General features: G+C 43.9%; 1 protein-coding gene across 9 annotated transcripts in view; it reads right to left on the bottom strand.

Moving 5' to 3' along the window:
* Positions 1-1550: 1550 nt before the first annotated feature.
* ANKRD29 (ankyrin repeat domain 29) overlaps positions 1551-27714 on the bottom strand; it is a 63397-nt gene continuing 37233 nt past the window's right edge. For 6 of the 9 annotated variants that reach the window (XM_073006418.1, XM_007974445.3, XM_073006419.1 and 3 more), the window contains 4 exons: positions 21154-21252; positions 19399-19494; positions 14113-14211; positions 1551-3292 (listed from right to left, as the gene is read on the bottom strand). In XM_073006418.1, the coding sequence (XP_072862519.1) occupies positions 3209-3292; positions 14113-14211; positions 19399-19494; positions 21154-21252 (378 nt within the window). In that variant the 3' untranslated portion in view covers positions 1551-3208. Of the gene's footprint in view, positions 3293-14112; positions 14212-19398; positions 19495-21153; positions 21253-21856; positions 23091-27714 lie in introns of those variants that run through there. The other 3 variants (XM_007974447.3, XM_073006421.1, XM_007974448.3) reach the window with 2 other exon arrangements.

Genomic DNA, 27714 nt, shown 5'->3' with positions numbered 1-27714 from the left:
TTATTTATTTTGAGACAGGGTCTCACTCTATCACCCAGGCTGGAGTGTAGTGGTGCCATTGCAGCCTCGACCTCCTGGCCTTAAACCATCCTCCCACCTCAGTCTCCCAAGTAGCTGGTGTGAACCACCACCATGTCTGGCTTTTTTATCTTTAGAGAGATGAAGTCTCACTATGTTGCCTAGGCTGGTCTTGATCTCCTGAACTCAAGTGATCCACCCCACCTTGGCCTCCCAAAGTGCTGGGTTTACAGGCGTGAGCCACCGGGACTGCTCACCTGGTCACTACCTCTAAAACATCCAGTTCTAGCACCAAAAGCACTTTGTTAGGAAACAGGAACTCAGCTTCTCACCCCTATAATCTGTAGCCCGCCACCAAAACACAGGCATCTCTGTCTGGTTCTAAGTAGCCTAGGATTTGGGGGCACTCTTTTCCTCTGCATAGGTGTCTCACTGTGGGATTTATGAAGAGATGTAGCTTTCTTGTGGTGGTAGAGGGTGGATGGAGTAGATAGAAGCCAGGATGTCCCTGTAAATTTCCATATTCCTGATGTTACTGCTGCAAGTCTCCTACACCAGTAGTTCTGCAAAACCACCAGCTACTTCACAAGAGAAAGTTATTGCAAAGGACTGAAGAGCCAGGAGCACCATAAATAATACAAATCAGAAAATTTTCTATTTTCAGCGTCTTCAATAACTGTCCCAAAAATTCTTTCCTGAATGAAAACTTTTTGGAATCATTACATTCTCTACGGCAGAAATAATGAAATCATAGGTCCATTACTAAAATAAACTTTAAGTATCTATTTAGGGTCCCAAATATCAATGTATTTGCGGAGTTGAATTATTCACCCTAAAATTCCATGCTACTAAAAATCACATAGCAATACCTTGTGATTAAAAACAAAAAGAAAAAAGCAGCAAAGGCAAATGGGGTAGTATACTAACTTTATTTTGAATTATTATATAACATGGAATATGTCATCAAAGAAATGAATTAATGAAAAACGTAGTTCAGTTAAGCAGACGATTTGCATAGGAGTTGCTAGTTTTAAGTCTTAGGATGCGGAGCTAACTGAATTATCAATTAGATTAACATAGAATAATCATTTACACATGTGCAAATTTTTAAACTAAAAGACCTTTCTGTACAGTCTTTGGCAGGTGATTAATCATCTTCCCTGCTATGGGTAATCTCATCTAGATCAAATGTGATCCTTTTAAGCTAGACACGTCTTACCTACAGTAAGAAGGCCTCTATATTGTTAAAGCTACTGGGTTCAGTTTTATGCCTCTAATATTGTTCAGGAACATTACCCACTTAAAACTATTGACGTAATAGGCCAATGACATGTTCTAGTGAGAAGCAGTAAGTTTGTGATTCATCCCATTTTGTCTTTTGGAACTCTGTTACCAGTACCCATCATGTTTTGCTTTGTATCAGTGATTAGCAACTATTTTTTGCCATAAGGGCTAACTAAGGGGAAAATATAAAGCATTTAAGGCCATCTTATTTTCCTCTTCAAAATGAACATAGCTTTTTGAAATTCCCACAGGAGAAAATGTATATTTGTACAAATTTGCTGAATGAAAGAATGTTAGTGAGGAAATTAGCACTGCTTTTCAGCCATCAAAATGTTTGTATCTGGGTGTTTTAGCAACAGAGAGCTTTCTAATATTTTATCCTAGAATCAGGCTGCAGGCTTTTTGTATAGCTGGTCAGGCTGTAGGCACCTCTGGAGCCTGTGAGTTGCTCATTTGCTAGAGACATTTATCAAAATATGCTGATTGTTGTTGCATTAATTGTAACAAATTTTAAGAGAATACCTTCTAATTTTGAAGATTATATTCTATTATTTACTGAATTAAAGATAATCCTTTTAGTAACACTGAAAGTTGGTTAAACAAAAATTCTTTTGGGATTACAACATTTTCCTCTAAACATGTCTTTACACAGACACTGACTGAAAACCAGAGCAGAACATGAAGAAATAAACTGAAGATGTGTTTAAATAGCAGAAATACCATTGCGTTTATTTTGGTAAATTACAGAAAGGTTTTAGTTTTGTATGTGCAGTTAGGCACTGACTGAGGCATTTAGACACCATTAATTATAAAGTGCATTGAATATAAGTTTTGATCCTCTTCAAAGGAATAATTCAATAAAACTCAGATTTCATTCTTGCAATCAGTCAACTCAAAAACATGCATAGATGAAGACTTACTAAGTACTAACAACGGTCTTTTATTATTTATACTCCTGCAACAGTAATAGCAACATATTGTACTTGCATATATCACATTTTATCCAAGGACCTCAAAGTCATTCTATGAAGCAACACGGTGTTGGAAACTCAAGATTTCACAGCATGTTAGGTGTACTTACGGCATAGGAAATAGATTCCCAACAACAGAGCCAAAATAAAAGACCAAAGAGACAAGCCTATATATTTATCGTGGTTTGTAATTTTCTGAATTTCCAAATTTGCCACCGGTATCGTAACCTACCTACAATGTTGACTCTATGTAAAATTGATTTTTACATGTTAGGAATAAGATGAAGATCAACGAACAAATGCACAGTCTGTCTTTTCTATAGTTCAATAGTCCATCTTTGAATAGCACACAATGGAATGTCAGAAGTGGTTTTTTAATAACATATGTTGACACCTCATTGATTTATAACAATCATGGCTATGGTTCTTGGGTAGAGGAGAACATTTTATACTGGAATGACATATATATGTAGGTAAAATATGATAGATCTATATATTTTAGCACACCTACATTTAACACAAAAGCAAAAGTGCATCAATCCATTGAAGGTCAGCTTTTCAGTCTTTTAAAGGAACAAAGCATTCTGTCTCCTTGCTTAGTACTGAGAACCCTGTCCACCTTAGAGTTTAACTGAGAGGCCCAAGTTAGCATCGTTGAAAATGAGTTTCTGTGGAATCTGCGAACATGCCAGGCAGCCCCAGAGCTGAGTTACAGGACACCGAGAGAAGCCCACGGTTAGGGGGCAAGAGGGTCCCTGAGCTGTTTGGTTCTTGACTTGGTGCACAGAGCGTAGCTCTTCTTTGTCAGGGACCCACAGGGTGGGCATTCTGGGCATTTTTTTTTCATAAAAGAATTTCCAACACTGCTTGAAATGCAATTTCTTTTTGGACAATGTGGTTAAACTTTCTATCTTTCTGTCAGATATGGAGCTAAGTTAGCTCTTCCTAGGACCTTCTTTACTTCTCAGGAGACGCAATATGCGTTCATTTTTGGTTAGTTCTGCCGGAAGTTCATTGGCCTGAAAGAAGAGAAGATGGGCATTAGTGAATCCCCACAGCTGGTGTGGTTTTAGGGACTCCAAGGAGGGGCATTTGACCCACTCTTTCTCCTTCACTAATGAAAAAAATCCACACTGGAGTCATGCTTTTATATAAAGGTATTAAAAAATCTTCTTTAAATGTATAAATATTACTTTTATTTCCTTATCTCATTTTTAGAGACATTTTCCAGCCAGATCCCTTACTAGACTGTAATCTCTTAGGGGGAAGGGTCCAGATCTAATTAATCATTGTATCCTTATCTCCACCACAATGCCAGCATGTCTAGAATGTGCTCAGTAAGTACCGGTCAAATTAAATTTTATACCTTATATGTATTTTAATTTATTATTTTATTATTATTATTTTTTGAGACAGGGTCTTGCTCTGTCACCCAGACTGGAGTGCAGTGGTGCAATCATGGCTCACTGCAGCCTTGACCTCCCCAGCTCAAATGATCCTCCCTCCTCAGCCTCCCAAGTAGCTGGGACCACAGATGTGCACCACCACGCTCGGCTAATTTCCACAGATGAGGTTTGCCATGTTGCCCCAGCTGGTCTTGAACTCCTCGGTTCAAGTGATGCTCCTGCCTCAGCTTCCCAAAGTGTTTGGATTACAGGCATCAGCCGCCATGCCCAGCCTACCTTATATTTATTAATGTATGACATGAGGTAGTCTGTCCACCAAGGACTTGGGACTGAGTCAGGACTCAGCACAGGTATCTTTTTTTGTTTTTAGAGATGGAGTCTTGCTTTGTCACCCAGGCTGGAGTGCAGCTGTGTGATCTCGCCTCACTACAACCTCTGCCTCCTGGGTTTGTGCAATTCTCCTGCCTCAGCCTTCTGAGTAGCTGGGACTACAGGCATGCGCCACCATGCCCGGCTAATGTTTTTGTATTTTTAGTAGAGATGGGGTTTCACCATTTCACCAGGCTGGTCTTGAACTCCTGACCTCAAGTGATCTGCCTGCCTCAGCCTCCCAAAGTGCTGGGATTACAGGTGTGAGCCACTGCACTGGGCCAGGTATGTTTTGATGAGAAGGCCGAGTGAGGAAACCTCCAGAACATAAGAGACACCTGGGAAAGAACAGCATTGGTGGCTAACACCTTCCACCTGACCCAGTATCACTCGAAGTCCTTTCTTTTCACATTGCTGCTGAGATACATCCATTAGGCATCTAGTGAACCAGTCCCTACCATTGACAACAGGTGTGATGTGGACGTGGTTCTCAAACCTGTCGGTTTCAGGACCCTTTATACTCTCAAAAATTATTGAAGAGTCTAACAAATTTTGTTTTTAACTTATTAAAAATGAAACCTAAGGGCTATGTGCAGTGGCTTACACCTGTAATGCTAGCACTTTGGGAGGCCGAGGTGAGAGGACCACTTGAGCTCAGGAACTGGAGACCAGCCGGGGCAACATAGTGAAACCTCATCTCTATTATTTAAAAAGAAAATATTTTCAAAAAGAAAAAAAAAATTAAAACTGAGAAAAATTAAAAAATCTATTAATTCACTAAAAATAAATCCAAGTTAATATATTTATGAAAAATTAAACTTTCAAAAACAAGTAAAAATTCTGAGAAGAGTAGCACTGCTTAACAGCTTTATATATTTCTTTCATGTGTAGCTTAACAGAATACAATTGGATTCTCATATCTGCATCTGTATCCTGTTGTGATATGTTGTTTTGGTAGAAGGATATAAAGAAAATTAAGCTTCACACAGATAGGTAGTTGGAAAAGGAAGGAGTATTTTAACAGTCTTTTCAGATTGTTGTAGATACTATTCTCTGATGCCACATCAATATTCAACAACTGGCAGTTTCTTAAAGATTAAATGCAGTGTGAGATTTGAAACCGTATCAGTGAACTTTAAAGCCCACAGGTTTATCTATTTATAGTTGGATCTTTTACCTATGCATGGTTTGTAACATGCACTGCTCATTTGGAAAATATCAGTTCCCTGAGTTTGTAGAATGTTGGCACATTTCATTGTGCAATATCAAAAACTCACATTCTGGCTGGGTGTGGTGGCTCACGTCTATAATCCCAGCACTTTGGTAGGCAGAGGCAAGTGGATCACCTGAGGTCATGAGTTTAAGACCAGTCTGGCTAATATGGCGAAAACCTGTCTCTACTTAAAATACAAGAATTAGCTGGGCGTGGTGGCGCGTGCCTGTAATTCCAGCTACTCAGGAGGCTGAGGCAGGAGAATTCCTTGAACCTGGGAGACGGAGGTTGCAGTGAGCTGAGATGGCGCCACTGCACTCCAGCCTGAGTGATAGTGAGTGAGACTCCATCTCACAAACAAACAAACAAACAAACAAACAAAACTGATTCATCAGAAAAGCCTTTAAGTTTTGGGAAGCTGTTAAAATCATAGTGGTAGATACCTTGTTCTTTCAAGTAAAAATAGTGTTCTATGAAAAACGTGGCAGGTTCACTTTGCAATTCAAACAACTGCACAGGGGCCAATGCAGCTCCATCTTGGATGCTAATCTACCATGTTTACTTCTTTTTTCTTTTTTAGACGGAGTCTCACTCTGTTGCCTAGGCTGGAGTACATTGGTGCCATCTCAGCTCCCTGCAACCTCTACCTCCTAGGTTCAAGCAATTCTCCTGCCTCAGCCTCCCCAGTAGCTGGGATTATAGGAGTGCACCACCGTGCCCAGCTAATTTTTGTATTTTAGTAGAGGTGAGGTTTCATCATGTTGACCAGGTTGGTCTCGAACTCCTGATCTCAAGTGATGCGCCTACCTCGGCCTCCCAAAGTGCTGGGATTACAGGCATGAGCCACCACACTCAGCCTGCCATGTGACTAACCCTAGTTTGGGGAATGCCTCTAAGATTTCTATTTTATCTACTTTTTTGTTGTGGTTCCTACTGAAAATCCTGCCCATCGACCTTGCCCATAAGTCCTGCCCTTAGGCAGTCACATAGTGTTCTTGCCTTTCCCTGAGAGGTTGACTTCACTTGTCCTGTATATTCCTTCCCTTAGGCCCTGGGTCTTGGGAGGTGATGTCCCAAGACTGTGACTCCTGTCCCTGTTACTTTCTGAGAAACTGGACATGTTAGCCTCTTTTTATTTTTTTCTTCTTATCTGCTGTGATCATCTGGATGTCAGCTGCTTTCTTGGCCTCTCAGCTTCCTCAGATTTTTGGGGGCAGGTTTGCCTGCTCACTGCCCAACAGGTGCGCTTTTTTTTTTTTTTTTTTTCTTTTTGAGATGGAGTCTCACTCTGCTGCCAGGCTGGAGTGCAGTGGCACAGTCTCGGGTCACTGCAACCTCTCCCTCCTGGGTTCAAGTGATTCTCTTGCCTCGGCCTCCCGAGTAGCTGGGACTACAGGCGCATGCCACCAGGCCTGGTTAATTTCTGTATTTTTAGTAGAGACGGGGTTTCACCATGTTGGCCAGGATGGTCTCGATCTCTTGACCTCATGATCCACCCGCCTTAGCCTCCCAAAGTGTTGGGATTACAGGCGTGAACCACCGTTCCTGGCCAGGTGCTTTTTCTTGAGATAATCATCATACTTCAGTACACAGCAGAAGCGCTGTAGGCATGCTTTCCATTTCGACACACAGAATTTTAATTAATTAATTTATTTATTTTGAAATGGAGTCTTATTCTGTCGCCCAGGCTGGAGTGCAATGGCACAATCTCTGCTCACTGCAGCCTCCATCTCCCAAGTTCAAGTGATTCTCCTGCCTCCCTCCTGAGTAGCTGGGATTACAGGTGCCCACCACTGCTCCTGGCTAATTTTTATATTTTTAGTAGAGATGGGGTTTTGCCATGTTGGCCAGTCTGGTTCTGAACTTCTGACCTCAGGTGATCCGCTTTTCTTAACCTCCCAAAGTGCTGGGATTGCAGGTATGAGCCACCATGCCCAGCCCAGAATTTTATTTATTTTTTTCGACAGATGGTCTCACTGTGTCACCCAGGCTGGCATGCACCGGTGCAATCATAGCTCACAACAGCCTCAAACTCCTTCGGCTCAAGCTGGGACTACAGGTGTGTGCCACTATCCCTGGCTTTTTTTTTTTTTCTTTTTTCAGTAGAGATGGGGTCTTGCTATGTTACCTAGGCTGGTCTTGAACTCCTGGTCTCAAGCAATCTTCCCACCTAGGTCTCCTAAAGTGCTGAGATTATAGGTGCTGGCCACTTTGCCCCACCATCACACAGAATTTTATTATTATTATTATTGTCATTATTACTTTTTGAGACAGAGTCTCGTTCCTTTGCTCAGGCTAGAGTGCAGCGGTGCGATCTCGGCTCACTGCAACCTCTACCTCCTGGGATCAAGCAATTCTCCTGCCTCACCCTCCTGAGTAGCTGGGATTACAGGCATGCGTGACCACACCTGGCTAATTTTTGTATTTTTAGTAGAGACAGGGTTTCACCGTGTTGGCCAGGCTGGTCTCGAACTGCTGACCTCACGTGGTCTGCCTGCCTTGGCCTCCCAAAGTGCTGAGATTACAGGTGTGAGCCACTACACCCAGCCAATCACACAGAATTTTAAAAAGATGTATAGGAAGAGTCAAAATTTAATAAAATTGACATTTTTTTTTTTACTGCTTTATCAGAGACATTCTTAAGTACAACTGGTATTTTTGTAAAATAATTTACAAAATTTATAAAATAATTTATAAAGGCTTGTAAAATATTTTGCCAGTACAGTTTAGTGTTCCTTCTTTGATGTGTACTAAGGCCCCAACAGCTTCACCCACCATTGCTTTTGCTTCTGTAGCATTAGAGCAAATGTCAGCACAGTGAAAAAGGCAGATAACATCTTATTTGTTTTTCTAGGAGACAGGTTTTCTCTCTCCAAGGCTGGAGTGCACTGGCACAATCATGTAGCTCACTGCAGCCTTGAACTCCTGGCTGGGCTCAAGCTATCTTTCCACCTCTGCCACCCTAGTAGTTAGGACTACAGGCACACACCACCACGCCCAGCTATGTTTTTTGTTTTTTTAATTTCTTAAAGAGATGAGGTCTTTGCTATATTGCCCATGGTGGTCTTAAACTTTTGGCTTCAAGCGATCCTGCTGCCTCAACCTCCCAAATTGCTGGGATTACAGGCACAAACCACCTAAACTAACATCTTTTTATTATCAAGAATATGGTTTTGAATTCTTCTTTAAAATTGTAAATAGATTTTTCTTTAATAGAGATGGGGTCTTGCTATATTGCCCAGGTTGGTCTTGAACTTTCAGGCTCAAGTGATCCTTGCACCTCTGCCTCCCAAAGTGCTGGGATTACAGGCATGAGCCACTACACCCAACCTTGTTTTGACTCCTTAGACCTCCTGTATGGGTCATGAAGATCTTCAGGGGTCCAAGGATCCCACTTTGAGAACTGTTTGTATAGAGGAATCAGAAGGATGTTCTCGTGGCCGGGCATAGTAGCTCACGCCTATAGTTCAGTTACTCGCGAGGCTGAGGCAGGAGTATCACTTAAGCACAGGAGTTCGAGGTTACAGTTAGCTTTGATGGCACCACTGCACTCCAGCCTGGGTGGCAGAGTGAGACTCTGTCTCTAAAAAGTAAGAAGGATGTTCTGGGAATTTCAGGGGAGGCCATTAAAGGGAAAGTGGCATGCAGAATGAGGGAGGGAGGCTTGGTTGTAGATGTTACCTGTCTCACCATATTTTTTTTCTCCTGCAGCCAACCCTGGAACCCCAGTTGCTTTATCTGGAAACTTGATCCTAGGTGAAGCTTCTGCAGTCCCCATCTTCTAGCTGGATCCTGCTTCCTCACCCCTATCTGCTGGCTGGGACCTCACTTGTTAGGAAATGTAAGTTTGACACAAATAGTCTGCTGTGCAGCTGTCCTGTGGCTGCACCCCTTCCCACCACATGGGACCCTTGACGCCAATGATGGATTCAATCACAGAGGAAATTATTATGCTATGCTACTACAGACCAGAGGCTTCTCTATGGGGTCAAGTTCTGTTAGCTTAGTTCCTGCAGGAACAGACATTGTACAGGCCTAACACCTGGGCCTGCAGAGGAAGGCTCCTGGTAAACAGACCTAAGCTTCATCCAGTCTCAGAGCAAACACTCAGGAATAATTGAGCTGTCTACATCAGTGGCTGGTCCATGGTGAGCAGACTGGTGGGTAGTTAGAGGAACCTCTACAGTCAAGGAGAAGGGAACTTAAGAAGCTCTACCTCTGTCTACCAGCCTGCCAGCATGTTGCCTTGTGTGACTATCTCCATGAATGTCCATATCCTCTGCCATTAAAAAAAAAGCTTTATGCTTTCAAATCGTGTTGTCAAGTTTTGGTCATTCACATCACCATTCTGTCTTCCATGTCGTTCTAAAATCCTGGTTTAATTCCTCTTCTCTCCCAGTTAGTCCCCACTAGATTCTCAGGTTGCTGAGACTGTACAGACTGATGTGATGGCGAGTGCCCCAGGCTAGCCCCTAAAGGCTATCTCGTTCATTATGGAGCAGGACCATAGGCCCATATTCATGATACTACAGTATCAAACCACTAAATCTCCCCACTGCTCCTGGGAGAAGATGTGCTCAGTCAAGGGTGTTGGGAACATAAGACCCCTGCACCCAGGGGTGTGGTTATAGTGTGAGGAATGGCTATAGCGTGAGGAATGGCGATAGCGTGAAGAATGGCTATAATGTGAGGAGCGGCTATTGGGGCGACCGGTTGGCCTTCTCCTCAGGCATCTGTCTCGAAGGCCCAGAGCAGAAGTCTTGGAACGCCTGGAGCAGAAGAGTGTTCTGTACTAGCTGAGAAGTCACTTTCTCCCGGAAGCCTCCAAACCATTCTTTCCTTCCCTGCTTACAGCTCTTGTCACTCCGTATTGCAATTGCTTTGTTTAGTTGTCTTTATTCCCCACTAAACTCTGAGCTTCATGAAAGCAGCAACTGTGAATCTTTTTCACTATTGCATTCCCAGCACATAGCACAGTGCATGGTATCTACTGTTTGTTGAACGAATGAATGAGAGCCAAGAATGCTCCTTCTGCAGGAATCCCAACACCCTTGCCTATGGAGCTGCTATTAACAAGACTGGCTTCTATGGAGTGGCTGGTAGGAAGCTGGGGGCTTCCCTCGCAGCTCCTCCCAGGTGTCTAAGGGCTTCTGCAGTGTGAGGCTCCAACAGGAGTGCCCCCACATGTTTTCAAGTCATTTTTAACGGAGGGTCCAAAGTCTAGCATTTTGTCTGCTGGAAAATACTTATAACCATTATTGCTGGTGATTATTCCATTATTCTAGGAGATGCACAAGGAATTGCATTTTTCAGTTTCTATACACAGGTACTAATATTTCCTCCCTGTGAAACTGCCTTTGCAAAATTATAACTGAGGAAATTATGACAGTGAAATCAGACCTAACCAACTCCATATTGCTTCTAACCTTTAAGCTGTGCTTGTTCATTCCCGGGCATAGGTCAGACTAACTTTGGGAAGGAATTCAGCTTGTGGTTTGACTCTGAAACAAAATTGATAATAGCCCTTTCCCGAAAAGACCACTTCATGCCTGGGGACCAGTCTGCCTTTGTAGGACTAACAAACTAGCTACAAGATTAGAAATCACAATTTAGGGCCAGGCGCAGTGGCTCATGCCTGTAATCACTTTTGGGAAACGTTTCCCAAAGTGAAAGTTGGTGAAACCCCATTTCTACTAAAAATACAAAAAATTAGCCTGGCGTAGTGGCGTGCACCCGTAATCCCAGCTACTCGGAAGGCTGAGGCAGGAGTCCCTTGAACCCGGGAGGCGGAGGTTGCAGTGAACTGAGATCGTGCCATTGCACTCCAGCTTGGGCAACAAGAGAGAAACTCCGTCTCCAAAAAAAAAAAAAAAAATACAATTTAGGGGTCATGCAACTTCTGGCTCCAAGAGTCTGAACCTCCCCGACTTGCTCCCAGGGGTGATGTCACTATGGTGAGACCTAAGGTCAGTGCTTGAGATATTTTGCAGACCTTGCACTTGATGGATCAGCTGACACCACCCAGATCAGTAATCTGGCCCAATCAGTTCTGCCATCACACCTAGAAACAGAAAACATTAAGAAAACCTAACTTTGACCCCCTATGATTCCATCTCCAGTCTGACCAATCAGCACTCCCTACTTCCCAAGCACCTACCTGCCAAATTATCTTTAAAAACTCTGATCCCTGAATGCTCGGAGATACTGATTTGAGTAATAATAAAACTCCTGTCTCCCGCACAGCTGGCTCTGCGTGAATTACTCTTTCTCCATTGCAAGATCCCTGTCTTGATAAATCGGTTCTGTCTAGGCAGGAGGCAAGGTGAACCCATTGGGCGGTTACACTTGCTTGGATTCAGGAGGGTCCAAAGTCCAGCATTTTGCCCACTTGAAATTACTCATAATCATTATTGTTGGTAGTTATTCCATTATTCTAGGAGACACATGAGGAATTGCATTTTTCAGTTTCTATGTAACGGGTCTAACGTTTCCTCCTTGCCTTAATTCAGTACTGGATAGCTCACCAACAAAGACTGGACTCTTTAGGAAGTCTGTGCACAAGGTCTAAAGATACGATCTAAAGAAAGGCAATTGTGATTTCAACTGGCTTATCACACAGCCAGGCCAGCTAATGGAAAACAAATCCAAGTATCTAAGGAGAGATAAGCAGAAATGCTATAGACAAGCAATTCAATGGGAATGGGGAAGTAATACTTCCACATGCTGAGTCAAACGAAAAAAGTGATCCTTGGCATGTTGTTTAACTGGCACTTTTTAAGGTTTCTTTTCAAAATGTCATGAAACGTTATATGTTTTTGTTTTTATTGTAAAAAAATTTTAACACAGTAATATATGCTTAGAAAAATTCAGGGTGTGTTAAGTATAAAGTATAAAGTAAAGGTTGCTTTTCATATCCTCCTCTATTCATAAACACCAATACCACTCCCTCCTTCAAAAGTCTGTAGTTATGGCTCACGCCTGTAATCCCAACACTTTGGGAGGCCAAGGCAGGCAGATCACAAGGTCAAGAGATGGAGACCATCCTGGTCAACATGGCAAAACCCTGTCTCTCCTAAAAATACAAAAAAATTAGCTGGGTGTGATGGTGCGCACCTGTAGTCCCAGCTACTCGGGAGCCTGAGGCAGGAGAATTGCTTGAACCTGGAGGTGGAGGTTGCCACTGCATTCCAGCCTGGCAACAGAGTGAGACTCAAAACAAAACAACAACAACAAACAAACAAATAAACAAAAGTTTGTAGCTTAGGCCAGGTGTTGTGGTTCACGCCTATAATACTAGCACTTTGGTAGGCCAAGGTGAGAGGATTGCTTGAATCCAGGAGTTCAAGACCAGCCTGGGCAACATAGTAAAAACACATCTCTATAAACAGAAAAAATTTTACATTTAAATAATAAATAAATAAATAAAGTTTGCAGTTTAGTGCATTTTCTCTCCACTCTGTCAGTCAGGGTGGAGTGCAGTGGTGTGACCATGGCTCACTGCAGCCTTGACCTCCTTGGCTAGGTTCAGGTAATCCTCCCACCTCAGCCTCTCCAATAGCTGGGACTACAGGCACACACCACCACACCTGGGTAATTTTTGTATTTTTTGTGGAGATAGGGTTTCGCCATATTGCCCAGGATGGTCTTGAACTCCTGGGCTCAAGCGATCCACCTGCCTCAGCCTGCCAAAGTGCTGGGTTTACAGGAGTGAGCCTCTGCGCCTGGTCCATGCATTCTCTCAAGACCTTTCCTAGGCTACTCTCCTCTGCTGCAATCTATACATGTGCCAGCTTAAGCGGATGTTGAAGAGGAGGAAGCAAAATGACAATCATTTAAAAAAATTCTTATTGTGTACCCTCCCACTTCAAAGTTTGACCTATTGTAAATGAACCATTTAGGACTAGAAAAAGGTGAGTTTGTTTTGTATCAGTGGCATGTACTCCTGTTAACAACACAAAAGCAACCAAATATACACAAGCAATTCTCAAGATATGAACATCAAACTTATGGGAATGGTGATAAACTACCAGAATTTTGGCATTTTTAGGGCACATCTTGGATGACAGAACAATACCTACTCCTATAGTAACTGCTCTACCTTTCTTCCTCACCTCCACCAGGAGGGTGCACCACTGTTAACTGAAAACCACTAGCCAGGCGCAGTGCCTCGTGTGTAATCCAGCACTTTGGGAGGTGGAGGCGGGTGGATCACTTGAGGTCAGGAGTTCAAGACCAGCCTGGCCAACATGGTGAAACCCCATCTCTACTAAAATACAAAAATTAGCCGGGCGTGGTGGCATGCACCTGTAATCCCAGCTACTCGGGAGGCTGAGGCAGGAGAATTGCTTGAACCTGGGAGGCGGAGGTTGCAGCGAGGCGAGATCACGCCACTGTACTCCAGTCTGGGTGACAGAGCGAGACTCCGTCTCAAAAAAAAAAAGAAAACCATTGCTAGCCCCTCACCCATCACACAACGCACGTCTATGGGGAGCCTGGCACTAAACCATTTGGAGATGACCTGCTTCTGGGTCAGGGTTTCAGACACAGCAGAGAGCTCCCTCGCTGCGATCTATTGAAAGTCAGCCCTCAACACAAGGGTTTGTTTAAAAAAAGAAAGAAAGAAAGAAAGAAAGAAAAAAAACCATTGATATGAGTCAGGGTTTTTATTAATAGTAGAATTTCCTGGGTCCAACTGTACTGCTCACTAATCACCTACTAATAGCAACCCTGAATGCCCTTACTATGCAAAGAATGAAGATGGTGACTAGAGCCAGGGAGATGTTTATCCTTCCTGGCCTAGGAGGACACTTCAAGGGGTCCAATGGAGTTAAAAGATTGCTTAAGTGGGTACCTTGTTTCTCAGGGATGGGTCTGCCCCTGCTTCTAGGAGCAGCGCAACTGTTTTAATGTTCCCGCTGAGCACTGCTGCATGGAGCGCTGATGTCCCGTTCTAAGAGAAAATGACAGTGTGTGTCAGGAGTGAGCTCACAGCCATTGGCATTCAGCATGTCTTTCATCATAAACCATCTGGGTGATAAGACTGTAACCTCATACCCTTAAGCTTCCTTATCTTGCCTTGTACTTTTCAAAGTCACATCAGCCGCTAGTATAGTGTCCTTGGATACACAACTGATGGTCAGTACAAATATTGTTAATGTTCTCTTCCAAGTGAAATAAGGAATCGGGCTGAGGGGGCACATGACTTCATGGTCACTCTGTTTTACACACTTTGGAACTTGTTGCAGAAGAAACAACAACATCGTGCCCAACATTTTTGTTCTTCAAGAACAACACATACAGTCTTTGTAGTTTTGCTGAGCCACTTCCAGCAAGGCTAGAGGAACAGCTGTTTAGCCAACGGGCTGACCTGTCAGCCCAGCTGCAGATACTCTGAGCACTCAGGTGGGCAGGACTGTGATTGTGGAGCTACAGGGCTTAAGAGGAAGAGTATGTGGGGTGAGGCAATGCCCCAGAGCTTTGAGTTGGAGCATTTTTGAGCACAGAAGGGCCTCACAGATGAGCTGTTAATGTTTTATGACATTTATTGCAAATATTTATCAAAATAAGAAACCAGCTAAATGCAGCATGTGGCTGGACCAGGGAGAGGAGGGGAGGAGACTATAACAAAACTAATAACAGTGGGCAGCCATAAGACATGGTTCTAGAGGGTACATATGTCTATAAATAGTACCTAAATGCAAACTTAGTTTCCTAATTAATTACTCATAATAGAAACCACTCATTTTGTAAAAAAGTAAAATATCATACCCAGAGAAAAATTCCAGCAAAGTAGCATTTTTCTATGGTTGCTTTTAAATACGTATAATTCACTACTCTTGTAACAATGTATTTGTCTAAATCTTAGCCAATCTATCAACCTCACCTGTGTGCAACATGGGTCAGAATTTTTTGTTTTGGAGACAGGGTCTCACTCTGTCTCCCAGGCTGGAGTGCAGTGGTACAGTCTCAGCTTCCTGCAACCTCCGTGTCCAGGGCTCAAACGATTCTCGTGCCTCAGCTTCCTGAGTAGCTGGGACTACAGGTGCGTAACAGCTGCCCTGCTAAGTTTTGAATGTTTTGCAGAGACAGGGTTTCGCCATGTTGCCTGGACTGGTCGCCGACTCCTGAGCTCAGGTGTTTTGCCTGCCTCGGCCTCCCAAAGTGCTGGGATTACAGGTGTGAGCCATCATACCTGACCAGGAGTTTTTAAAAAGCCAAAGAAGAGCTATGTAAAATAAGACTAGATTTTGCAAAGTTCAAGCTTTCTAAAGCTTGTTCCTTTTATTCATAGAATTGACTTTCATAGATGGTTTATACTTACTTTACAAGATTTTTTAAAAAATTTATTTATTTATTTATTTTTGAGATGGAGTCTCGCTTTGTTACCCAGGCTGGAGGGCAGTGGCGTGATCGCAACTCACTGCAAGCTCCGCCTCCCAGGTTCATGGCATTCTCCTGCCTCAGCCACCCAAGTAACTGGGACTACAGGTGCCCGCCACCATGCCTGGCTAAGTTTTTGTATTTTTAGTAGAGACGGGGGTTTCACTGTGTTAGCCAGGATGGTCTCGATATCCTGACCTCGTGATTCACCTGCCTCTGCCTCCTAAAGTGCTGGGATTACAGGCGCGAGCTACTGCGCCCAGCTAATTTTTGTATTTTTGTAGAGACGGGGTTTCACCATGTTGGCCAGGTTGGTCTTGAACTCCTGACCTCAGGTGATCTACCCGCCTTGGCCTCCCAAAGTGCTGGGGTTACAAGCGTGAGCCACCGCGCCCGGCCTTTACAAACAATTTTAACAAGTGCAGCTTTCTGGCTTCTGCCTTCTTTTTTTTTTTTTTTTTTCTAGAGATGGAGTTTCACTCTTGCCACCTGGGCTGGAGTGCAGTGGCATGATCTCAGCTCACTGCAACCTCCGCCTCCCAGGTTCAAGCAATTCTCCTGCCTCAAACTCCTGAGTAGCTGGGATTACAGGTGCACACCACCACACCTGGCTTATTTTTGTATTTTTAGTAGAGACGAGGTTTCACCACATTGGCCAGCTAGTCTTGAACTCTTGACCCCAGGTGATTCACCCGCTTCAGCCTCCCAAAGAGCTAGGATTACAGGTGTGAGCCACCACACCAGACCAGGAGTTTTTTAAAAGCCAAAAAAGAGCTGTTTGAAACAAGACTAGATTTTGCAAAGTCCAAGGTTTCTAAAGCTTGTTCCTTTTGTTCATAGAATTCATTTTCATAGATGGTTTATTCTTACTTGACAAACAATTTTAACACGCGCCGCTTTCTGGCTTCTAAAACTCATGGCAGGCCAGGTGCAGTGATTCACACCTGTAATCCCAGCACTTTAGGAGGCTGAGGCAGGACGATGAATCACTGGAGCCCAGGAGTTCAAAGGTCAAGACCAGCCTGGGCAATATAGTGAGACCCTGTCTCCAAAAAAAAAAAAAAAGCTCGTGGCAGATGAAGTAGCTCATGAGCTCATTAGCACAGGGGAGAGAGGCCAACACACTGACAACAGCAGTTCTGTATTAACTGTCAGCAAGAGTGGAATCTAAAAATATAAAGAGCAGACACAAAATATCCAAAAAGCATCTGGGGTCATTCAAGGGCAAGTAGGTTTTATATACAGTGATAGACCCTGAGAGGACAGCCCCAAAGCTAAGCCACTGTGTCAATTTAGAACAGATTTGGTGTCCTGTATTTAATAAAACAGGAGCATTATATCTTAGGGGTCAGCAAACCACAAGCCTGCAAATCAAATCCTGCAAGCTAAGAACTGTTTCTACTTTTACAAATTTTTGCAGAGGCAGGGTTTCACTCTGTTGCCCTGGCAGAAGTGCAATGATACAATCATAGCTCACAGTAACCTGGAACTCCTGGGCTCAAGCAATCCTCCTGCCTCAGCTGGGACTACAGCCACACACCACTGCATCCATCTAATTTTTAAACGTGTTGTAGAGCTAGGGTCTCACTATATTGTCCAGGCTGGTCTCTAACTCCTGGCCTCAAGCAGTCCTTCTGCCTCAGCCTCCTAAAGTGCTGGATTATAGGGATAAATCACTGTGCCCAGCCTGTTTTTACATTTTTAAATGATTTTAAAAAGATTAAAAGAAGAAAAAATATTTCATAATATGTGAAAACATGAAATTCCATAAATACAATGTTCAAAAATAAAGTTTTATAGGAATTAAGTTTTTTTTTTTTGAGACAGGGTCTCCTCTGTCACCTAGGCTGGAGTGCAGTGGCTCAATCACAGCTTCGTTTCCCAGGCTCAAGCCATCCTCCCACCTCAGCCTCCCAAGTAGCTGCGACTACAGGTGCATGCCATCATGACCAGTTAATTTTAAAAACTTTTTTTTTGTGGAGATGGAGTCTAGCTATGTTGCCAAGGCTGGTTTGGAACTCTTGGATTCAAGTGATCCACCCGCCTCAGCCTTCCAAAGTGCTGGGATTACAGGTCTGAGCCACTGCACTGGGCCTTTTTGTTGTATTTTCTATGGTTACTTTTGGATTACCACAGCAGAGCTGGGGCAGTTGGGAGAGATTTGTAAGGCCCACAAAGCCTAAAATATCTGCTATCTGGTGACAGTAATATTTACTAATATTTCAGTAAATATTATTAGACATAAATATTTATAGTATATATAGTATATATTTATATTATATAGTATATACTCTATATTATATAGTATGTATTTACAGTATATAGTATATATTGTGTAGTATATACTATATATAATAAATATAAGCCATATACTAATATGACTCCTGGCCGAAGCAGGAGGATTGCTTAAGACCAGGAGTTTAAGACCAACCTGGACAATATAGTGAGACCCTATCTCTACAACAAATTTAAAAATTAGATGGGTGCAGTGGTGTGTGGCTGTAGTCACAGCTGAGGCAGGAGGATTACTGGAGGCAGGAATTCAAGATTACTGTGAGCTATGATTGCATCATTGTACTCAAGCTTGGGCAACAGAATGAAACCCTATCTCTGAAAAAATTTAAATTTATACTATATATATACTATATATAGTGTATAGTAAATACATTCTATAGTATATATTTGCTATAGTAATATTTATATATTATAGCTTTACTGTAGTAAATATATTAGTAATTAGTAATATTTATTACCATTTACTATTTAGTAATATTTGCTAAAATATTAGTAAGCATTACTATTAATATAATAAATAACAATATAATAATACTAAAATTTATATAACCAATAATATATTATATTAGTAAACAGAAATACTAATATTTATTAAGCCTTTATAGAAAAAGTTTGCTGACTCCTTATATATACGATAGGTTATAAATATTTTAATCAAAAACGATCAAAATTTAGGCCAGGTGGGATGGCTCACGCCAGTAATCCCAGCACTTTGGGAGGCTGAGGCAAGTGGATCACTTGAGGTCAGGAGTTCGAGACCAGCCTGGTCAATATGGTGAAACTCCATCTCTATTAAAAATACAGAAAGCCGGGCGTCATGGTGGCACGCCTGCAATCCCAGCTACTTGGGAGGCTGCAGCAGGAGAGGCACTTGAACCTGGGAGGCAGAGGTTTCAGTGAGCCGAGATCGCACCATTGCACTCCAGCCTGGGCTACAAAGGGAGACTCCATCTCGAAAAGCAAAACAAAACAAAACAAAACGATCAAAACTTTAAAAAAAAGACTTTTGGCTCTGTTTTTTGGGGGACCCAGGTCTCCAAACTGACATATTTTCTGAGGCTTCCAGGTGTTTGAGGCTTATTTTATTTCACTTAAGGGAACAAAACAGAGTGGTTCTTTGCTCATGAAAATGAAGAGAACGAACATAAGTGTCTGTTCTTCTTCCTTGATTTCACGAATCCTCCAAATGGTGTCAATATGGTATACTTTCCAATTTAGCTATTTCATTACTACTGTTGATTTTTTTTTCTGGAAAACAAGGTAGTGACAGACTGTGGTCCACACTTTCTACTACCTCCCCACTTCTACCAGTGTCCCTGGGATCTCTAGCATCAAGAAGCTGCAGGTGTGTTCTTTCAAGAATCCAACTAACCAGGCACCCAAGTTCAACACAGTCCCCAAGTGAGGACTTACTTTCCAACCTCTCTCTTATAGATTAGTAAAATTTCTCTTTAGGTCTTACCTTCAAAATACCAAGAGTGGGTGAGAATTTAAGCAACTCTTCTATGACATCATTATACCCTTTGTTGGCTGCTTTCAATAATGCCGTTGTGCCATCCTTAACACAAAGAGGAGAATAAAAGTTGATTATTAACATATGTCTGTGTTGCTTGAGCGCTGTCAGTTGGGAACTGGAAAGTACCGTTGCCAGAAATGAATGAAATGTGTAAATTAAGCACAGATCAGCAATGGCTCTTAATCTAGGAGCATTTTAGAGAATATTAAGCAGTTAATTCTGCATGAAAGAGTATCAGATAAACAGTGACTTAGATTATGTTAGAACTCTGCCATTTGGGAATTCATACTCCTATAGTTCCTGAGAACACTGGGCAGGGACAAGGGGAATTTCAAGAGCGTATTTTTAGGCCATGGATGGATCAAAGAGGCATTCTCTGCTGTTCATAACTTAGCAGAAATGGTTAACTGTCTTTAATAATTTAGATCACTGTTCAGCTGTATTTACTGTTTCTAAAAAAATTTATACAACCTTGCCCTAGTCTGCTCTAGGTATCCGCCTGTGTGTGGGCAGTGGGGGTTAGGGGCATGGGGGATAGATTAAAATCTGCTAAAAGGCCAGGTGCAGTGGCTCAGGTCTGTAATTCTAGCACTTTGGAAGGCCAAGGCAGGAGGGTCACTTGAAACCCCATCTCTACCAAAAATACAATAGCCGGGTGTGGTGGCCCGTGCCTGTAATCCCAGCTACTCAAGAGGCTGAGGCAGGAGAATCACTTGGACCCAGAGGTGGAAGTTACAGTGAGTTGAGATAGTGCCACTGCACTCCAGCCCGGGTGACAGAGTGAGACTCTGTCTCAAAAAAAAAATAAAATCTGCTAAAAAAGAATGAAAAACCAAATTCAAAAATTAATATTTAGCTTCTGTTATTATTTTCTGGCTCAAGAACAGTTTCCAAATTCCTTTTTGTCCCGTTTTCACATATCAATCGCTGTGTTTGGAGGATTTAGCTCACAATTCTCCTATAGCCAAGAAACTACTTCGGCCTGCCATTAGGGTTCATCTGTAATCAGAAAAAAGGAAGACGGAATTGGGGGACGCGGGGGTTCTCTTCTGGCTTCAGAGATTGTGGGAAGAAGAAGAGTGGGAGAGAGGGCAGTGAAATGGTGGCGAAAGCATCTGGTGATTTCCCTTTTTTGGAGCTTAGACTTGGAGAGGGGAAGGTGGGTTATGTAAGCAAGGGTTATACAAAGGCTACAGCAAAACACAAAAAGCAAACAGCATAGGTGGCCAGGCTCTCTTCAAGCCTTCCTTGTGGGGAAAAGGGCCTGCTGTGGGGCACACAAAGGCAGTATTAGGCGACACCAGCAGAGGCCAGTGGAGACTGCGGGCCTACAGGGGACGGGGTGCAGGGGGGTCTGCGGCCCCAGGGAGCAGGGGCGAGAGGCAGGGCCTGCAGGAGGCGCAGCACCAGCCAGGGGATCCCCCTACCCCAACCCCCAGGACAGCCGGAAGGCCCGGTCTCTACCACCCCCAGGCCTGAGGCTAAGATTCCACCCTCACTAGTGCGTCCCAGGGTCATCTCGGGTGGAGCAGGAGAGAGACCGAGCAGCACCGAATCGGACCTTGACTTTGTTTTCCTGCTCAAGAGCAGGTGGAGGTTGGGAGGAAGCCCTTGTGGGCTGCAGACTCAGTCAAGACCCGTTTGCTCCGCACAGGCGCGCTGGGAGGCTTCGCTCTGTGGCCGCGCGACCCGGGCACTCACGTTCCGCGCAGCGTCGCGCTCGGCTCCGCGCAGCAGCATCACCCGCACCACCTCGCTGTGGCCCATCTGGGACGCGATCCACAGGGGCGCGGTCCCGTCCTGCGGGAAGAGGAGGCGGCGGCCGCCGTGAGCGGGGCTCCCGGCCCCACCGGCTCACAGAATGTCTTTAACTCCAGGGGTCTGAAAGCGAAAAGGCACTCCCTGACCGCAGATCACACTCTCCAGCGGATCCACACCGCCCCGGAGGCACTAAGCAAAGAGGGGTGTGTGTAGACCACGGACGCAGACGGCACATGGCTGAGCCTGGGCTACTTGAATAATTGCCAGTATTGAAATTTTGGCTTATAAAATCATCCATTTTGTGGTTGGATCTTTTACCAAAAAGTGTGGTACAGACTTGATGGAAGGATGCATGGGAACCTCGCTTTGCAGGCTTGGGGGAGCAGCTGAGCTGTATACATACACCACAGCAGAACCAAATTCCACAAACCCAGAGAGAAGCCGGGCTATTCCCCCCAGACTGTCCATTTCTTTGCTTTCCCAGTGGGTCACACCTTAATGTTCACACAATACACACCCTTCATTCCCATAGAAAAGCAGGCAGTTTCCTTTGAGGTGGGGTCTGCGGGTCAGAGAACTCAAGTCATTTCTCCTACTCCTTTAGTCTGGTGTCCAGAACCCTGCACAGCCACCTCATTTCTTAGGGGGCTTAATTTTATGTGGAATGTGGTGTTGTGTCTTCTAGGAAGTGACGCACATAAACTAGTTACGGCAGAACAGCATTTTGGGGAACATTTCCTCCGCATATATCTGGGAGTATTTCCCCAATATTGCTTTCTCTGTGCACACTAGGCCATGAGGTGGAGATATATTGCTCCAGAGGAGAAAAAAGTAAAACACGCAAGGGATGGAGAAGGACTTGACAGTAGGGTGGTTCCCACCAGACGGGATGGAAACTGGGAAAGCCTTCCAATGTGTGAAGGAGCTAGAGAGGGAGGGGGAAGGCGGAGGTCAGATGAGAGTGTCCACGTTTTCCTCCCCCTCTGCGTTGAATCTCGGGTGTGTTGTGGGGGAGAGGTAACCTAGGGGTGGTAGAAACATCAGGTCAGTTATGGGGAATTCCAGATGGGAAAGGATTTTCTCTTCTTGTGAGAAACCGGGAAAGTTACAAGCCCTTTAGAGAAGTTCTGCTCTCTGCTGGAGCCCGGGAGATAGGAGAGAAATGGCCATGGGAGTTTCAGAGTCAATGGTCCCCCAGTCCCCATGGCCCACATCCGCCTAGCACCTAGGCATCCAGGAGTCCTGTCTGCCTGTGGGAAATCAGAAGTGATAGAGAAACAGTGAGCTGGAGTGAGCCTGGGGTTGGGAAGATAAGGCCATAGTGCCCTGACTTCCTGAGTAGAGGCAATGGCCAGGCCAGCAGACAATGGCGAGACTAGCTGCATCCCTGGGGTGTACCAGTGCAGGATGCTTGCGGACCAGCGCAAGGGCCACGCATGAGTCTCCCCACGCCCATCTCAATGCCAGGATGACGGTCTGACTCTTAGGTCCCTTCGGAGAGAACGGCAGGAGGGAGCAGGATCCAGAATTGGCTAAAGGTAACCTCTGACGTAATTATGGTAATGTGCCCCAAGAGACTGTTTTAGCGAGATAAGACTGAATTACCCATCGGGGGAAGGGGGGCTGACGAGCAAAATGATTCAGTTATAGAATATAAAGTTACATTTTCTGTTGCAATGTGTAATTTCAACCTTAGCCTACTAGCAGAAGTAGGTACAAGATTGTTGCCCATTGCTGAACCAGGAAAGGAGCGAGGATGAAGACATCTGAGCTGGGTGGAGAAAGCTGGTGACTTGGGAGCCCAGGAGGATCTGGGGGTGCTGAAGAGCAGTCACAGGATGTTGGGACCTGTCTTGGGAGAGGCAGTGGAAGACGTGCTGAAACAAAGGATAGAGGGAAGTGGAAGACACTTTAACCTACTTCATAATTGTTCCAGGGTCCTCTTGGTAGAAATATTCTTGAACCTAAATATTATCATGAGCTATCTGTACTTTAATTTGTACTTTAGTTTAAAAGCACTTCCATATTCTTTGATTTTCCTAATTCAGGATTTAATTAATCATTCAAGAAACCAATAACGATAATTATTATTTGAGACAGGACTCCATTACCTAGACTGGAGTACAGTGATATGATCAAGGCTCACTGTAGTCTCAACATCCTGGGCTCAAATGATCCTCCTGTCTCAGCCTTCCTAGTAGGCTAGGTGTACCTACAGGTGTGCACCACCATGCCCAGCTATATATTTTTTTCTTTTTCCCTTTTTGTAGAGATGGGACCTTGCTTTGTTGCCTAGGTTGTTCTTGAACTCTTGGCCTCCAGTGATCTTTCCACCAAAGTGCTGAGATTAGAGGTATGAGCCCAGCCTTCTAAGTCTCAAGCAGAGTGCTAAAAATAAGTCCTGGAGAAGAGACATGGAGGTTTCCATATGACTGCGGTGCCATCATAAAGTATGGACAAAAATGCACAAAATGAAACAGGAGGGAGGGAGGGCTGCTGCATGGGGAATGTGGGCTCAGTGTCCTGGATAGAGTGCTATCTGAGCTGGGTCTTGAAGGACCAGGATTTTGCTAGCTGGGAGAGAGGGGAAGGGTCGTTTGAGGAAGAAGGAAAAGCAGCTACAGTCACGGTGGCTTGGACAGGCATGGCTCCTTCACGCAGGGTGGGAAATCCAGCTGCTATAGCCAGAGGGGGGTAGGTGGGACCCTGGGAGGCAGGAGGGGATTGTGGGTCCAAGCCAGTGCTAATAATAATGTGCTTCTCCCTCTGTGCCTGCTCTGGGTCTGTTTTGTTCTTTGTCGCTCCCTCCACCAGAGGGCGGGCAGGGAGAGGCAGCCAGCAAAAAATGGCAGCCAGCTGTCTATTTGATGTGCTTTTCAAAGGCTTAGTCATTATTAGTAAACTTGTATTAACAACTGAAACTAATATATGGGAAAGTGCTAAGAGGTGCTGTATTGTGAAAAATTTATCTATCTATCTATCTATCTATCTATCTATCTATCTATCTATCTATCATGCAGTCTTGCTCTGTTGCCCAGGCTGGAGTACAGTGGTGCCATCTCAGATCACTGCAACCTCTGCCACCCAGATTCAAGAGATCCTCCTGCCTCAGCCTCCCGAGAGGCTGAGACTACAGGCATGTACCACCACACCCAGCTAATTTTTGTATTTTAAGTAGATATGGGGTTTCACCATGTTGGCCAGGCTGGTCTCAAACTCCTGACCTCAAGTGATCCACCTGCCTTGGTCTCCCACAGTGCTGGGATTACAGGCATAAGCCACCGTGCCTGGCCAAAAAAATATGATGATCAATTTAGAACATCAATGATAACACTCATCAAATACGTCATCTTAATTGGAATAGCATGGGAGGTGGAAAAAGCCATCAGTTCTTCCTGGCTTAAGACCTTAGGCAAATCACTCTCAGTCTGAGTGTCCTCTAATGAAACATTATTAGCTTCACAGAGATAAGTGAGAAAACATATAGAAAGGTGGTGAGCACGAGCACTGGCTCACAGATGCTCAGGAAATGTTAACTGCATCTGAGTAGTATTTATCAATAAGCCCCTTAATTTGTACTTTTGTTCACAAAATACTTCCATATGCTTTTTAATTTGATTCTTCCATAGACCCTGTGAGATAACTGACTGTGAGCAGGTAGGAATGACTGGTAAAATGAGATTTGGGGGCCGCCTGTGTATTTCATTACTGGTAATTACATCTCCAAATCTGATTTTGGAACCCAGGGAGTTGCATGTGAGTTAGAGCATTATTGTCAAATCAGATTATTTATCAGCTGATTCTTTACGAATTAGGAGAGGTTTTCCTCTTTTGTATACCTTAATTTCTGTTTTCTCTTATTTTTTCCTTCTGGTATAATGGTTAGAACTTTCATTTTCATCATGAAAATGATGGGGTGCAGTGGCTCACACTTGTAATCCCAGCACTTTGTGGGGCCAAGGCGGGAGGATGGCTTGAGCCCAGGAGTTCGAGACCAGCCTCAGCAACACAGTGAGGCCCCCATCTCCATAAAAAAAGAACAATTATTTTTTATGTTTTTTTAATTAAAGATATACAAATAATTTTGAAAATGATGAAAAGTAAGTCAATTTAGTTCCTTTTTGTAGGGCTTTGGAATGTATCAAAATGTGAAAAAAACATTTAAGAATATTCAAATAGGTTTTTGAATACTTCCATATACTTTGATATTTTTAATACTTTGATATTAAATCAAATAAATCATTGTGAAGTTATAACCTCTACAGCACTTTTTTTAAAAAGGTAATAGTCAGGCATAGTGGTTCACACCTGTAATCCCAGCACTTTGGGAGGCTGAGGTGGGTGAATCGCTTGAGGCCTGGAGTTTGAGACTAGCCTGGCCAACATGGCAAAACTCCATCTCTACTAAAAATATAGAAGCTAGCCGGGTGTGGTGGCGCACGCCTGTAGTTCCAGCAACTCAGGATTCTGAGGCAGGAGAATCGCTTGAGCCTGGGAGGCGGAGGTTGCAGTGAGCCAAGATCATGCCTCTGCACTCCAGCCTGGGTGACAAAGCGAGACTCCATCTAAAAAATTAAAAAATTAAAAAAAAGAAGTAATAGAACGTTTACCTTGAAGAAGGATGAGATTCACAGGGTTATGATGGCTGTCTTTTACCATTTGTGTGTACGTCAAGTAGAAAAGGATTTAGATCAATTTTTCAGACCAAGTGATAGAAAGAAGACAGATGGGTAAAAGCTACATGGAGACTTGGGGTCAATGTATAAAAGTTTAATGAGGGTTGGCTAAGACCAAAGAAACTGAGCAGATAGGAGTGAGTCCCCCAGGCCTAGAGGTGTTCAACAGTAGCTGATTATCATAGAAAGGATTCGAGTACCGATGGATGGATAAATAGAGTGAGTTTTGTAGTTTCCTCCAACTGTGTTATTCCCTCATTTGATTCGAGATCATTGTTACAGCCAGATCACAGCATGAGATGGAGTATATGACACAACCTGTATTAGAGACTAACCTTGTATGGTCTTATTTAGGCTCCTGAGAGTATTTGAGAAAAAGAACTAAAACCATCCTCTTCTGTGGGAGTGAGTATCTGAAGCGGCACTAGCTCTTTGCTCCCCCGATTTCCAGTCTTCACACTCGGATTACTTCTACCTACAGGGTTAGGCCAGTCAGAAAGTCTTGGGGACCAATTCTATTCTAAGCTGGGAGTCCAAGAGCTGTGAGGAACCTTGCCAGTGGCAGAGGGAGTTCAATATTGAGATAATTTTCTTACTCACCCTACCCTGACCTGGAGCCTACTTCTTATGATTATCCCTTGCATCGTGTGCCTGGCCCAGCAAATGGGTCTGTAAGAGATGTTACCAGATGCTGCATTGCCCATGGTCAGACTCTATCCTCCCCAGTCAAGGGTGATGGGATTGAGGACAGGCAGGTCAGCCAGTCACTGTGGCCTGGTGCACAAAGATGAGCTGTGACAATGACATGGCTATCCCCAGAGTTTGGCAGTCTGATCCATAAACCTGGGGACCACATACAAGTAAGCAGACGAAACTGGTAAAAAAAAGAAAGGAGTGGGGAGAGAAAGACATATGAAGGGACTTTGAGATGACAGAGAACACACGGCTCACTAGAGAAAGTGCAGCCTTGATTTCTGATGGGTTTTCTGTTCCAATGAGGCCTGGTTGGAATAGAAATGATGACAGCAATACCTAACATTGCACTGGGTGTGTATCAGACACTGCATTAAGAGTTTTGCAGGGATTATTTTATTTAATTCTTGCAGTAGTCCTAAAAATACAGAATACTGAATAAATTCAGGGAGAGTAGGCAACTTGCTAACGTCACACGGTTAATAAGCAAAATGGGAACTGTGTTTCATTTTAAGATATCCATATCCCCATAATTTCCAAGCTGCTCTCCACCCAAAAAATCTGGGTCTGCTCCCTAGCTGCCTCTTACAGTCTTCCTGGGGCTGATGTCCTGCTTATGAGTCTGGGCCCTATATCTGGAGCCTTCTTCTAACTCTCAGGGCACTGATCACTAAATGCTGCAGGCTTCCAGACCTTCTTGGTGCTCTGCACCAGCCATGGGGATCTTCTGGCAGTCAACACACTTTTTCTGAGTGTGCACCATGTACAAAGGGCACAAGGCAGAGTCCCTGCCCTTGACAAGCAGCAAGGCCTTCCTATGGCTATCTGCTCCCATTTCCAAACCCTCAGGATTCTATGCCAATCTTTTGACTCCTTCTCCCACTGCCATTGATGGGTTCACCCCTCCAAGCTTCTGACCTGGGAGAACATTTACTTTCTGGCCCCAGCTACTCTGTGTACAAGTCAAGGCTTCTGTTAGGAGAAGGCACTTTATCAGACGGCTTTTCCTCCAGGCTTCAAAGAAATACTGTTCAGCACATGAAAAAGACTAGACAGAGATGAGTTATGACTGACTAACCTCAGCTCTGGGTTAACAGGATCAGACCTTTGCATTCTATAGAAGTATTGTTTT

The sequence above is a fragment of the Chlorocebus sabaeus genome, chromosome 18 (assembly GCF_047675955.1).
Source record: "Chlorocebus sabaeus isolate Y175 chromosome 18, mChlSab1.0.hap1, whole genome shotgun sequence".
NCBI lineage: Eukaryota > Metazoa > Chordata > Mammalia > Primates > Cercopithecidae > Chlorocebus > Chlorocebus sabaeus.
Note: the sequence above shows the minus strand (reverse complement) of the source record. Positions and strands in the feature narration are given on the sequence as shown.